General features: G+C 34.8%; 1 protein-coding gene across 1 annotated transcript in view; it reads left to right on the top strand.

Annotated features, from left to right (window-relative positions):
• Positions 1–14,544, top strand: part of LOC101715907 (uncharacterized) — a 497,493-nt gene that overhangs the window by 390,299 nt on the left and 92,650 nt on the right. The window contains 1 exon segment of the mRNA XM_087182557.1: positions 887–1,052. Coding sequence (XP_087038683.1) covers positions 887–1,052 — 166 coding nt within the window.

Genomic DNA, 14,544 nt, shown 5'->3' with positions numbered 1-14,544 from the left:
TGCCCAATTACTACAGTATATTTTAGTGCAGAGAAAATACAAATTAACCTGTCTAGGTTTCTGTTTTCTTCTACACATATGTGATTTGGATTAGCTACTTTTAAAAGTGTCTTAAGCTATACTTACATAATTGTCAGCTTAGAAACTAAAGATATTCTTCCTTTTCTCTTGTTTTGGAGAAAAAAAATACATTACTTTATACTTCCATTGCATATTACTTCCACTTGATATTATGAGGATTGTGATTAAAGAATGTTCATGTTTTCTAAAACTCAAAGGCCAATGCAGTCATATGCTGATACTGTAGGTCCTTAGCAATTTATATTTGTCTTTAGCAAATTCATTTCCATGTGTTTATTTTAATCCAATATAGAATGTTTTTCCTCATCTAAAACAAAAGCTTATTTTTGAATTAACCTAATGTAAACTTTGGTTTTCAAGATCACATTAAATAGCCTGATAACTTTTTTATAAGTTTCTAAAATAAGCCATCTCATTTATGCATAGCACAAATTAAATTCCTATCAAATCTGCTTCAGAGAGAAAGGAATCTTTCTACCATCATATTTAATTTCTTCATATCTTGTGCTCATTAAATTCAGAAGTTAATAGCACATAAATAAAACATGGCTTTTACTTCATGAATTGTGGGTTGAGTACATGCATTTAAATGCTTGGAGGGCAAAATGAGAAAAACAATAGGCCAAGCATGCAACACCCAGTCTTTTTTTTTTTTCCTTTTGTGTAACTGAAGATCTGGCAATTTTGTTATTTAGAAGATTTAATTTAAAAATGTTAGAGTACCATACAGTTTTTTTGTCTTTAAATTAACTTGATTATCAATGTTTCCATTCTTATTCTTTTAATCTGTGTTTTCCTTTGTCAGTGACTACACATAATGGGGAGGCTCCTATAGCCGATGCAGCGAAGAAGCTCTACTAGGTGTTTGTAAGAACACAGAAATCACAAATTCTTGCTGTGATGATCACCATGCTACTTTACATCTTCCTGTTCATCATCTATTCCTTGATTTTATATATGTATTTTATCAGGTAAGTCCCTACCATTATTTTGTTCTGCATTGTGTTCAGCCTCCAGTCTTATTATAGACTTAAATTGTGAGAATGTGCTTAAAGAACAGAAGTTAGAACCACCTTTACGTCACGAAGGTAAAAATTTCCATGGTTGGGTAAACCTGCCAAGAAATTGTTTGACTTTTGGAGAAATATTTCCCCACAGTGAACAGAGCCAGTTTCGCTGTGAATCTTTATACTTGTCCAAACAAGGGACAAAGAAGAATCAGAGAGTAATCCTTTGATATCCAAGGACATTCTGGGAAATTTTCTGGGAAGCATGCCTGTATTTCTCTTTTTCTCCTCCTTCCAACTTGCCTTCTTCCCACAATTCCTACCTCCTGCCAAAATCTGCAGTGTGAGAATCATTCTCTAGCTTTGATCTTGAAAATCACAGGGGTTGTTTTGCCAGGTTCAAATTAGCAAGCAATGTACCCGCATGCATGTGTGTGTGTGCACGCACGTGTGTGTGTGTGTGTGTGTGTGTGTGTGTATGTGTGTGAAGACTAGGGAAGCAACAAATACAAAGCAGTAAAATGTGCTAGCAAAACATTTCATCTGCTGACTGTTTCTTTTACTGTGTAGAAGTTTTTCACTTCAGTGAGTGGGTCTCACTGTCCTCCTTCTCCTTTGTTTGCCTACACCTTCAGCGTCATACCCATGAAATCATTGCAAGACTATTTTCATGAAGTTTTGCACCTGTGTTTTCTTTTAGGAGTTGTGTAGCTGTAGGTCTTATGTTTCAGTCTTTAATGGATTTTGAGCTAATTTTTATCTATAGTGTAAGATAAGGGTCCAATTTCATTCTTTTTCATGTGGATATCCAATTTTCCTGACATTTGCCGAAAGCCCTTTTCTGTCATGTATTCTTGGCGCCTTTGTTGAAGATAAGCTGACTGCACATGTGTAGATTCCTTTCTGAATCTTTCATTCTGTTCCATTTGTCTAGATATATCTTTATGTTGGTACCGTACTGTTTTAACTAGTGCAACTTTGTAATATAATACAGTAATCCCACTTCTAGGTATTTAGCCAAAAGAATTAAGATCAGAATTTTGAGACAATATTAGCCTTATCATATACACTGGAGCAATATTCACAATAACCAAGATGGGGAAAAACACAAATTCATCAATAGGAAAATGGATAATGAGATAAGTATGTGCAATGGAATATTATTCAGTAATAAAAAGAGAAATCCCGAAATCAATATGCAACAATATGAACCTTGAGGACATTACACTAAGTGTGCTAGTTACAGAAATACAACTACTACATGATTCCACTTAGAGGAGATACATAAAAATACTCAAATTCATAAAAACAAAAAGTGGAATGGTGATTTCCTTTCCAGCACCAAAGGAAAGGGGAAAATGGAATTGCCATCCACCAGGTATAAAGTTTTAGTTTTGTAAGATGACTGAGTTGTAGAGATGTTATACATGTTGTGCTTATGGTTAACAATATTGTATTGTGCACTTAAAAATTAAGAGGATAGATCTTATGTTGTGTTCTTATCACCATTTTTTAAAAGTTCTAGGAAGTGATTAACACAGGGTCCTCTGGCAGCACAGAGAAAAGAAATGCAACTCAGGTCTGGAGGAATTCGGGGACAGTAGCCAGACTTCAGTGGAAATATGACACTTGGTTAATCTCTGAAGCTTTAATGTAATTTAGCTAGAACAAAAGCCAGCAAGCATGTTTATAGGCAAAAGGAAAAGATGTATCAGTACAGTCTTGAGAAATTAGGATACATAGTGTTAGACAAATCTGAAGTATTGCAGTATGGTGAGAATTCAGGATATGGACTGATGGCAATTGGCTGAGAAGAGACAAGAAATATCATCAAGGACCAGGTGATAAAAGAGTCTACTATTATGCTGGAAAGCTTGGGCTTGGATTGTAAAAACATTCAATGATTTTAAATAACTTTAATTTTAGGAAAATCACCCTGCCAGTTAGAAAGGAAGGCAGATTTAAAAAGAGAGCTGATAACAGAAAAATCTAATTAGATACTTTGATAGTTTAAGCAAGATAGCCATGAGCCCTAACTAAAGAGAGTTACACTGGAAATGGAAAGTTGGGGTATATTTAAGAATCAGTTAAAGAGACAGAATAGAGTTTTTGGACTTGTTAAAATTTAAAAGTAAAGAAGTGGATTAAATTGAGTATAACATCAGGTTTTGGAGTTGGAGAGGGGAGGCTGTCTCTCTGAGACCATAATCAGATAAAAGGTAAATGTTTAGAGGAGAAAGACGATTTTCATTCAGATTGACCTTGAGATATCTTTGATGTTGCCAAGGGAAAATATGTCATAAGAAGTTAGATAGATGAGTGTAGAGCTCAGAGAAGTCAATGTAGACGATGGATTTATGTGGCCGAAGCCTTGAATTTCATTGCTTTGCAAACTATAGTTAACTTGCAGTGCATTAACTGAGCACAGGATGAGAACAAAGGGTCAGTATTTACTGGCTTTTTTGTTTTTTTAAACCACAGAGCTATGATATGAATGGAAAGTGGTTTGAAAAAGATGTCTTAAAAAGTGACTTTAAGTATGGATGTGGCACCAGTTTCTATGCAGAGATGAAATTCTGCATGGAAGGGAATTGTGGAGGATACCTAGGGAAAGACTCAGGGATGAACACGGATGCTTGGAGGTTTGTGGCAGGGTGAGGCGGGAGGGAACACATGATAGTCCTGATTGGAGGAGGTGAGCTCACTTCTCCAGTAGACTGAACATTCTCGGATGCACCCCTTAGGTCACTAACATAGCTGTAGTAAAATTGCCTAATTCTCCAGGGGTTGTGTGCCATGTAAGCCCAGGCTTGGATTATTTTTTGACATGTCATAAATGCTCTATGTCATCTTTCCAGGGGACTTACTTTCCTAGGGTAGGGAAAAAGTCTTTCCTGATCATTCAGTTTTCATTTGACCACTCACTTGCAGTGAACTTGGCCCTAGGCAAGGTTGTTCATTTGCTAGATTTTAGGCATTTTCTTATGTAATATGGTAAAAATAATACATATGTGTAGATTTTATGGGGCACCACATGAATAATCACTGTATTAGAGATGACTATTGTTAAAGAAATAAAAGTTTATCATATAGTTTAGACTTCTGTAATTAAATAATTACAGGATAGTATAATAGATCATTTACTCCCACGTCAAGACAACTCTTCTCACTTAAAATGAGTATTTGCAACCATACTGGTCATTGTTTGATGTATAAATTACTTTCAAAGTATGAAATATTAAGGATAGAATTGAGGCGTCAGATAATTAGGATTTGTTTGTTCTTTCGTTAACTAAAGCAAAGGGTATTTCTTTAAAAATAGAGAAGCAAAATTATAGAATAAGAAAACGTAGATGGGGAGACAGGAAACTAAGGAGGTGGAGAATGGTAAAAGCAAAGACATGGGGGCATCGGGACATTATAAAGAATTAACCTGGAAAAATTCAGGAGAAATAGCCAAGTTTTATGCACTTGTTCAACATGCTTAACCTGGCCTGTTTAAACTGAGAATACTTTGTTATCCCAAGTAAAGTTTTGCTTGAGTTTTAGAAGCAAATACTCTTAAGAACTGTTTAATAATGACAGTTATAATAACCTCTCACAGGGAAAATATCTATGCTTTCCATGAGTAAATAAACTTATTCCAGTACGTCAGCTGGAATATCTCTCCTTAATGCTGTTTGTGAAGCATCGTTCTCTAAAAAGGCATAATGTGGAAAAGACCATTCTTCAATGAAGGAAGCACTGGTCCACAGCAGATGCCCCTGGTCAGTGCAGTGGGTTTCTACTCTAACACAACAATGGTAAAGAGATGGAAATAACAGGAATGTACTTGATGAAAAGTGCCATGGCTATTTGTGGATGTGGAATAATTTTGGTTAGCATCCTCAGTCAAAATGATCAAGCAACAACCCAAAGTCTTTTACTGACACAATAGTGATGACGTAGCTGGTCTTAGGGGAACACAATGATCAAGTTGATTTAGCTGCCAGGTCGTGGAGATTGTTGGTTATTTCAGTACACTGGAAGCTCCATAGGATGGGGCCGGGCTGTGCATATTCCAGCTTGTACCCTGTCAAGGTTGACCAATTGGCCCTCATTCCTCCAGGATCCTCAGTACTTGCTTGCTGATGGGTTTCTAACAGAAAGCTCACTCCTTAGAGTCCTGAGAGAAGAGTTGACTGGGACGCCAGTTCCTTGTCTCGGTGGAAGGAGGCACTTGATCTGGGTATAATTATGTGGACCTGATTTTATGTTTTTAAAAAAGATAATTAATATTTAATGAGTTTTGCTTATTCTAGAAAGAATATGTAATAATCAGGTAAAAATTGAAACTGCAGAAAAGAATCAAAAAGGAAATTTAAGAACATCAATCATCTCAGCATCTAACAAAGCTTTATTTATCTTCTGGTAAATGTATTTCAATCTCTTTCCCATGTCAATGTATTTTTTAATGTTGAAATATATACTGTGAGTACAACTTCATGTGTTGACTTTCAACTTAATATTATATGATAAATATTTTATATTCTTTACTAACTTGATGAACATATAATACCTATACACAAATTTAACCGGTATAAGTAGTATAAAATATTTAAATGTTTATTGCTGGACAAGAAAACTCTTCACATGTTTGTGCATCTTATAAATAATTCTGATAGATATTTTAGGGCACAGAGTCTTTCCATGGTTAAATTATTCTTTTTGAAAATTTGTATATATATATTAGTACATCTTATATGTACTAAAAGTATATTTGGTACATTTTAGGTATAAGATACATTTACATTTATCATTGGGTGTTTGTACCAGAACATGATGTATCTTAGTTCTTATTTTTTCTCCCATTACCTGTGCACCCTTCACCCCCTCCACCCTTCCCAATTTACACAGAGTTTGATTCCATTTTTTTTCATTATTTTGAAAGCATCATAGAGCATATATGGTTTCAGAAATTATGAAATTCCTAAGACACTTGATAACTATTGAAAAATTGTCCTGAGAGATGTTTTATGGATTTGTACTTCTACAACAGCAGATGAGGACACTTATAAAGCCATAGCCACATCATTTGTTCAGCTTTTGTAATCTACTACAAGAAATTGAACCTCATTCTTTTTCTAAATCTGCTAAACATCCCTAACATGCTTATTACCCATATTTGTTTTTTTAAAGTGCCTTTCAAATGTCCTTCTTGCCTTCCTTTTTATAGATTATTCAAATTATTTTGCTTTGGAGTTTTTTATGAATTTTATATATTGACAGTATTAACCTTTTTGCCATAGTTTTAACAGATGTTTTCTCTACTTTCTGATTATCTTTTAAATTTATTTTTACTTTAAAAATAAAGATATTTCCCCATAGCATTTGTTATTATTTGATTTCCTAATTATGCTCATTCTCTCTGGGGTAAGAGGGAATCTCAGTGTTGTTTTAATTTTCATTTCTCTAATGGCCAGTGATGTTGAACATTTCTTCATGTATTCATTGGCTATTTGTGCTTCTTCTGTGAAGTGTTTATTCATTTTTCTTGGAATACTACTCTCCCATAAAGAAAGATGAACATGAGTTATAGGAAAATGGATGCACTTTGAGATCATAATGTTAAGTAAAGTAAATCAGACACACAAGCTTAAGTATTGCATGTTTTCTCTTATGTGAGAAACCCAAAGTATAAATGAAGAGGAAAACAAGAGATAGACAATAGGAAGTAGGAAGGTAGATTTTTTTTCAAAGGGGAAGGACATCTATAGATGGAGAGTGAGGGAGAGATTGGAGGGACAAGGATGGAAAAAGAAACCAAGATGTGTCGTGTATGTACACCAAGCACACATGAGGAATGCAAACATTATACTCTGAAAATATGTGCAAATAAAGGAAGAAGATTAACCATTGGATGCAGGGGGAGGGAGGGAAGGGAAAGAATGAAAAAAGGAATAAAGATATACCATGTACATGTATAAACTCCCTATGTTGAATACTAATGTTATGTACCATATACGTGTACTGATAAAAATAAAGATATTTAAATTCACACCTGGAAAAGTCTTTAACACTATTTAAATAACTCAGAAATTTAAAAATTCTTCCTCACTTTGAAGTTTTACAACTCTTTTCTTGTATTTTTATAAACTTTCTTTGAAATTAAACTCCTTATCATAAGCAATGTAGAAGTCGTGAGATGTGGATAGTGTCAAGATCTAAAAGGAACATCTTTTTATCTTTTCCTGATCTATTGCTTACATTTATATTATTTTTAGATATTAGTTATTTGCCATTTTAACTCACTGAGTTTTATTTTAAGTCTTTAAAATTCATCATTTTTTGATTCCCGTGTGATGGAGAGAGTGACCCTCTTTCTTCTAGAACTTCTTTTAGAAAATTTACCCTTTACCAAACTTCTATTGATGATCATTTATAAGTATAGGCATAAGGGAGAGGCTGTGAGGGGTGTTTGGCCTCGCAGCACTTCTGGTATCGCAAGGACAGTTTAATTATAAAACCTTTATCTGAACACTACTGAAGCTCTACAGGCTGCTTACACATTTTTTTTTATAATTCACAGAGGATGAAAAAAATCACGATTTAAATGTCAGGTTTGTTTAAGCTTTTACATTCCTGGAAGCTGTACACAAATGTAAAGACTGGTACTCAAGTTAATTAGTTTTGGGGGTGCTTAGGTCTTATTAATCATTGACTTAATAGTTCCAAATACTCTTATAAGTTTTAGCTGCTGTCATTTATTGCTAAGGAAAATTAATTTAGATTAAAATAATTTAAAGACAGATTTTGATGAGAATATTATAAGAACATTCATTGTCAAGAGAATACGAGACAATCCAAGATATTGTACTTTGTGAATCAAACTTTTTTACAATGTTCTTTAGTCAAGGCAAAGTATTATTTACCACGTTGAGGAAAAGATTCTAAAATTTTTGTAATATAGAACTAAATAATTTTTATCCCCTGAAATTATCATCTAGGTTACAATTGTTCCATGCTGGAGGGGGAGTATGGGGTATTCATATTATGCTATATTTGCCAAGGAATAGAGCTATTTTAAAGTTTTAGATATTATATTGTGTCAGCTCCAGTAAACAGAATGATTGTGAACAAATAGCTCATAGCTGTGGGGCCAGATACATTAGGTATCTGCCTCCCCCTCTTTTCCTTATATCCTAAGCTGTCTGGTGTGGAAAAATGAGCCTCGATGTATGCTTCAGTCTTTTCTTCATTAGATAAAGTACCTGTACCCCAATTCTTCCTCTCTGAGGCTGCAAGAATCTGGGAAAGATAAACATTCTTTGAACCGATGCTTTTATTTCTTATAAAGAGAAAATAAAAACTGGTCAGTAAAGACTATAATAGTTATTCATTTGGTGAATTGATTTTTGATAAATTTGCCTGCTTCTAGTGCCTCTAGGATTAAAGAAACTGAAAGGATCTACTGGAACTTGTGCTTTCGACCCCAGCACGTAGGAAACAGGGGGTGTGAGTTTTGCTAAACAGGGGTCAAGAGCATTTATGTATTCGGATGAAAGGACGAGGTTCAGATTGTCTGGGTGGTACATTCCAAACCCTTGCCTTCAGGTTGCTTTAGGTTGTTGGGAAGTTTTCTTTTCTGCTTTCAAGTAAGTACTTGCATCTGATACTGTGTCTTTGTGGACCAGTGCCTCTCTCCACTTCTGTCTGCACTTTGTATTATCTTTAAAGCTCCCTAAAGATTTTTCACCAACCTTATCAAACAATTGAATGAACAAATAATTTAAAAAAACAACTATTTTGGTTTTCTGTCACAAACTGAGGAAGAGTGCATGTGCGTAACACCCTGCACCATGCGTTTTCATGGCACATAAGTAGTCAAACTAGAATGAAAACAAAATTCTGTGGCGTACGAATGTGACATTTTCCCACAGTGAACTCAGGACAAGGCTTTGTTTTTTGGGTTTTTTGGGGTTTTTTTGTGTGTGTTTTTTTACTCTTAATTCACCTTTCTGTACTAAAAAAGTTCCTGGAATACAGTGGATCACAACAAATATCTGCTGAATTGAAAACATGAATAAATAAAAGAACATATTTTCTTTTATGGTGAAGGCACATCTTTTCTTTTATGTAAATATAATTGACAGTCTACATTTTCAAATGACACTTTTTGTCCTCAAGAGATTTTCATTTTGAACTTCAGGCAAAGCATAATGAAGTGCAAAAAGATACATACACAGCTTTCATGTTGTATATTAATTTGACTTATCAAAGTGAGCGGAACAGTTTGTTAGTTTGACTTTTTAGGCAATGACCAACTAAAAGAATACAGTAAAATGTAGACAGGGAAGTTAAAAGTGCCAGAACCCTGCTCATAGCAGGGAAAATGCAAAACATTTACTTGAAACACATTTCAAAATCCAAATAAGCTAGGGAAATGATCATCATGTCACAGACTCAGAAGATTCTCTGCCTTCTTGATGACTCTGTGCATTACCTTGGTAATTCCAAATCTTGGTTCTACCGCCCCAGACTCCATTCTCTGCCTCCTGCCCAAGCAGCCTTTTCTCTCTAATGATCTGTTAAGTAGGTTAATATGAAGCATGGTTAGATGCTCAGCACTGAGGATGGGTTCCTAGTGATCTCGATCACACTTACAAAGTAGTTGTAATTCTGCAACCGTAGAATGACAGAAGGTGCCTCTGTCGTTAGTACGGCTTCAGTGCTTAAGCAGCAGTGTTCTTTGCCGTTAACACTGATTATGAGGCCAAGACCTCTTATCAGTACCATGCTTTCCAAGAGCCTGGGACCTCACAGGTGAGTTCAGTTTGAGACAGTGTTGCCTCAGTTCTGGTTTGCTTCCTCTTTACAATGTGGGTTTCCCTAAGACAGAACCTAAAATGGATCCCACATAACCTAATAGTGCCTTCAAAGGAGTATCAGTCAGGATGAGCTAGGATAGCCAGTCCATTAAGCTGGACATTAGAAAAATAGAACCCTGACTTAACTGATATTTAATACTACTATATGACAGTAGTTTCAGAATTTCCAAGAATCAATTCAAACAATTTCTGCCATATTATCCTATGAATTTGCATGCGAAGATTACTCAGAGGTCTTCCACACTCCACCACACACTGTTCCTGCCAAGGAGTTCCTCCATATGATGCCGAAAGCTCACGTAACAAAATCCAAGATAGACAGATTGTACCACATCCAATTTACAGAGGCTATATACTCACTGAGGGAAACAATAAACTGAAAGGGCAATTTACAGAGTGGGACAAAATCATTGAAAGGCTTACATCTGAGAAAGAGTTACTATCCAAATATCTTTTCTCTCTTTTTTTTCTCTTTTCTTTTCTCTTTTCTTTTCTTTTCTTTTCTTTTCTTTCTTTCTCTCTCTCTCTCTTTCTTTCTTTCTTTCTTTCTTTCTTTCTTTCTTTCTTTCTTTCTTTCTTTCTTTCTTTCTTTCTTTCTTTCTTTCTTTCTTTTCTTACTAGGGACCTTGTGCTTGTGAGGCAGGCAGCGAAACCTCTGAGCTAAATCCCCAGCCAATATCCAAAATATCTAAGAAATTTCTTCAACTCAACAATAAAGAAATTCACAAATCACCGTCTTCAAAAATTAACTAAGGATTTGAAGAGACATTTCTTGAAAGAAGATATCAACATGGCCAATAACTCATGAAAATATATTCAACTTCACTAATTATTAAGGAAATGCAAACCCAGACCACAATGAGTTCTCATTTCACAAACAATAGGATTAACACTATCAAAAGAACAGAAAGTCACACATGTTGGAAAAGAGGCAGGGAACTTGGAGACCCTGTGAACTATTGATGGGATAGAAAATAGGGCAATTATTGTGTAAAACAGCATGGGGATTCCTCAAATAATTAGGAGTGTAATTACTGCATAGTGTAGCAATCCCATTTCTGGATTTTATTCTAAAGAATTAAAAGCACACTGTCTAAGAAATATTTGCACAACCACGTTCATCACAGCACTATTCACACTGGCCAAGAGGTGGGAGCAACCCAAGGGACAAATTAGCAGATGAATGGATAAAGGGATAGTTGTGTATTCATGCAATAGAATATTATACAGACTTAAAAGGGAAGGAAGTCCTCTTGTGTGCTATGATATCAGTAAACAATGACGGCTTTACATTAAATAAAACAATCCAGACAAAGTCTGTATTATTTTACTCCTATCACATACCTAAATTACTCAAAATCATAAAAATCAATGTAGAAAGGTAGTTTATCAACAATTGGAGAGAGGGAGGGAGGTAAATTGGTGTTCAGCAGAATTAGTTTCAGATTTGCAGGATTAAAAAGTCATAGAGACCTGATACACAACAGTGTGAATACACTACTGAAGAGTACACATACCAATGATCAAGATAACAACAACACCAACAAAAACCACATGACTTTCTCCCAACAAATAAGTGTGATGCAGTGGCCCAACCCAGCTTGAACCTTGGCTCTTTCACCAACTGTGTGTCCTTAGACAATGGTTTTAGTTCTTTGATTCTGTTTATCTTTAATTACCAATAATTGTGCCTCAGATAAACCTCATTGACTATGATACTGCCACTGTGCAAAGCTAGACTTTGTTTATCTTTAAAATATGAGTAATAAAATGAAACTTAAAACACTGAAGAATACATCTAATATATATATATAATGTATATTGCAGTTATTTATTCAATAAATATAAACTATTACTATGAGTTTCTCTTGGCAGTATGAGAGTAGCTAATGAGATCTGCTCCTTAGGCATAAATTAGATTATTTAGGATATTTCTATTGAAATATACCTTAGGCAATTATGTTTAGTTCTAATATTTAGTTCTTTCAAGGCAAACCCAAATTTAGTCCAACAATTTAGAACTTTTAATTAATTTTGACAACTCTTTGTATAGATGTGTATTTACACAGGTATAGGATGTGTATTCAAAACATATAGTCAATGTTTAAATTTAAACATTTATTACAGTAAAAGAGACATTGTTATTAGTCCCCTTCAGAATACTCGATACACACCCCTTGCTTCAGATACACTTATGGCATTGTTCTTGACAATGTATTTTTTATTGTAATACATTAAACAATTTTTTAAACATTCATAATATTTTGATCACCCCATCATATTCCAGAAGGTCCTTAAAAGTGGCATTCAGAGGGCTGGGGATTTAGCTCAGTGGTTCCACTGCCTGCCTCACAAGCATAAGGTCCTGAGTTTGATCCCTGGTACCAAAAAAAAAAAATGGCATTCAGAAAATAAACTCCTAATACCCTCCTTTCTTTATTTAGGGTATCCTATCCTAGTATATGCAAGATCATCCAGAGAGAGAGAGAGAGAGAGAAAGAGAGGAGAGAAGGGGAGGAGAGGACAAAAAGAATAAAGAAACCTGAGAGTTTTCCTCAAATTCTCTCTCCTCCAAAATCCTTCATATCCACCACCTCTGGATTCCAGAAATTCCTTATGTGTTCTCCTTGTGAAGTTCTATCTATGAAGCATCCTACCGTGTCCAATATTCCCAGTCTCCTCACAACTTAGCTCTCACAGTAGCCATCCAACAAGCTGGCTTGCATTTCTTCTTGTTCATTTCAATCTGCTGCTCTCCTCACCGTAACCAGAATGATTTTTAAGCCAGCAGAGAATATGTATATCACTTCTTGCCTTGAGCCCATATGCTATTGCCCGTATTTGTAATGCAGACTTAATACAGACTCTGCCTTGTCCACATGACATTCATGAATGTAATGTCCCGTGCAACTCTCGTCATGGTGTCATCCTTCCCATCAGTCCCCATCCACTTCCTATAGTCCTTACTTTACCTCTACTGGTTGTGCATCCATCTGCCATATTCCCAGAACTTGATGTATAATCAGCAAGCATGAATGAACATTTTGTTAACTGCGTGAGTAAAGTAGTGAAGACTGAATGGAGATGACTGTCCCGTTACAAATGTGAGACTATGCGACTTAACCTCGAGACTATGCAGCTATGGTAGGACCTTCTCTGAAAATGAGCAGGGATAGGAGCTTTGGTTATTTCCCATCGTGTGCACATTTTTACTTTCTGAATTTCTTTTACCTTTTTCTAAAATTCTGTTTTTCTTCTTTATTCTCCTTTTCATCTTTGCTCTCTGTGTTTTTGCTTGCCTCTATGAAGTACGATTTCAAACAAAAGCCTTGTGAATTTCAATTACTATTAAAAATAATAGTAGATATTTAAGGGTTTCTAGAAAAGCAACAAAATCATCTTCATACATATCAGTAGTTGGATGTCATACACCTTGCTTAAAATGTTGAACAGTTCTTCTAAAGAATATGTGTTTTTCAACATTGTAAAAATAAAAATGAATTTAAGCAAACAGATAATGGTCATATGACAAGAAGTTTGTCTATTTATATGTTACCTGCCCTGAGCTATCCCTGAATCATTCTAGTGGAATTAACTAACCAGTGAGTGAGAGTTTTTCTGGTTACATCAGAAATACACAGAGTATTAATGTATAAAGTCACACCAACAAACTCACTTGTAACTATAGAAAGTTGGAAATGAACAATTATATTTGATTCTTCTTCGTGTACATATTTGCATTTAGAGCTACTTAAAGTTATAGATATCATCCTTAGTATGACCCTTAAAATAGTGCAGTAGCTAAATGTTCACACTTGTCCTTTTTTAGCTTTAGAAGAAATGTCACATACTAGGTTTCTGTAAATGACCCACATTCAGATATGAACCAAACATAATAGCTTCTGCCACTCACCAAGCAATGAATTGCTGCAAATGTAGGACACAGGGCAGAGGACTTGGTAAATTACTTTGTTTCATTGGCTGTCATCAGAACCTATGGCATAATATTCGACCTATTTTATAACAATAATGCCTAAGGCATTGTGGACAGGTGGAGTGGAGTTTCCTTTTTAATTACATTTTGATGAAATAATTTAAAAATACAAAATATTCAGACCTATAAAATAGTTATATTGTTAAAGAAAATCTAGGTTTACAACCATCATCATACCAAAATGTGTATTTCAATGGAGTATCATAGAATTTCAGCTTTTTATTTAAACACACTTAAACCTACAAAATTTCAATAATAGAGTCAACTTGTGCATCCTTCTCCTAGATTCAGTAATTGTTAAAAATGTTTCATTTGGGCCAGGGATTTTGCACAGTGGTGCTGCCACCTTCCTCTCAAGCACAAGGTCCTGAGTTTGATCCCCAGTAACAAAAAATAAAAATATTTCATTTGCTTTTCTTTTTCTCTTCTTTCAGCTAATATGATTAAATACCTTCAACTTTATATAATTCAATTTGATAAGCACATCCAAATTGCAGAAAATGAGTGAACATATATCTCAGTATTTCTGACCCACTTGAAAATAATAAACTTTCATAACTAAATATGATCATGAAAAATTTAAATAATATTGCAT

Source organism: Heterocephalus glaber, unplaced genomic scaffold, assembly GCF_053883595.1.
Source record: "Heterocephalus glaber isolate CG9 unplaced genomic scaffold, H.glaber_assembly_v1.0 deba00001472, whole genome shotgun sequence".
NCBI lineage: Eukaryota > Metazoa > Chordata > Mammalia > Rodentia > Bathyergidae > Heterocephalus > Heterocephalus glaber.
This window is presented reverse-complemented; position numbering and strand designations above follow the sequence as displayed.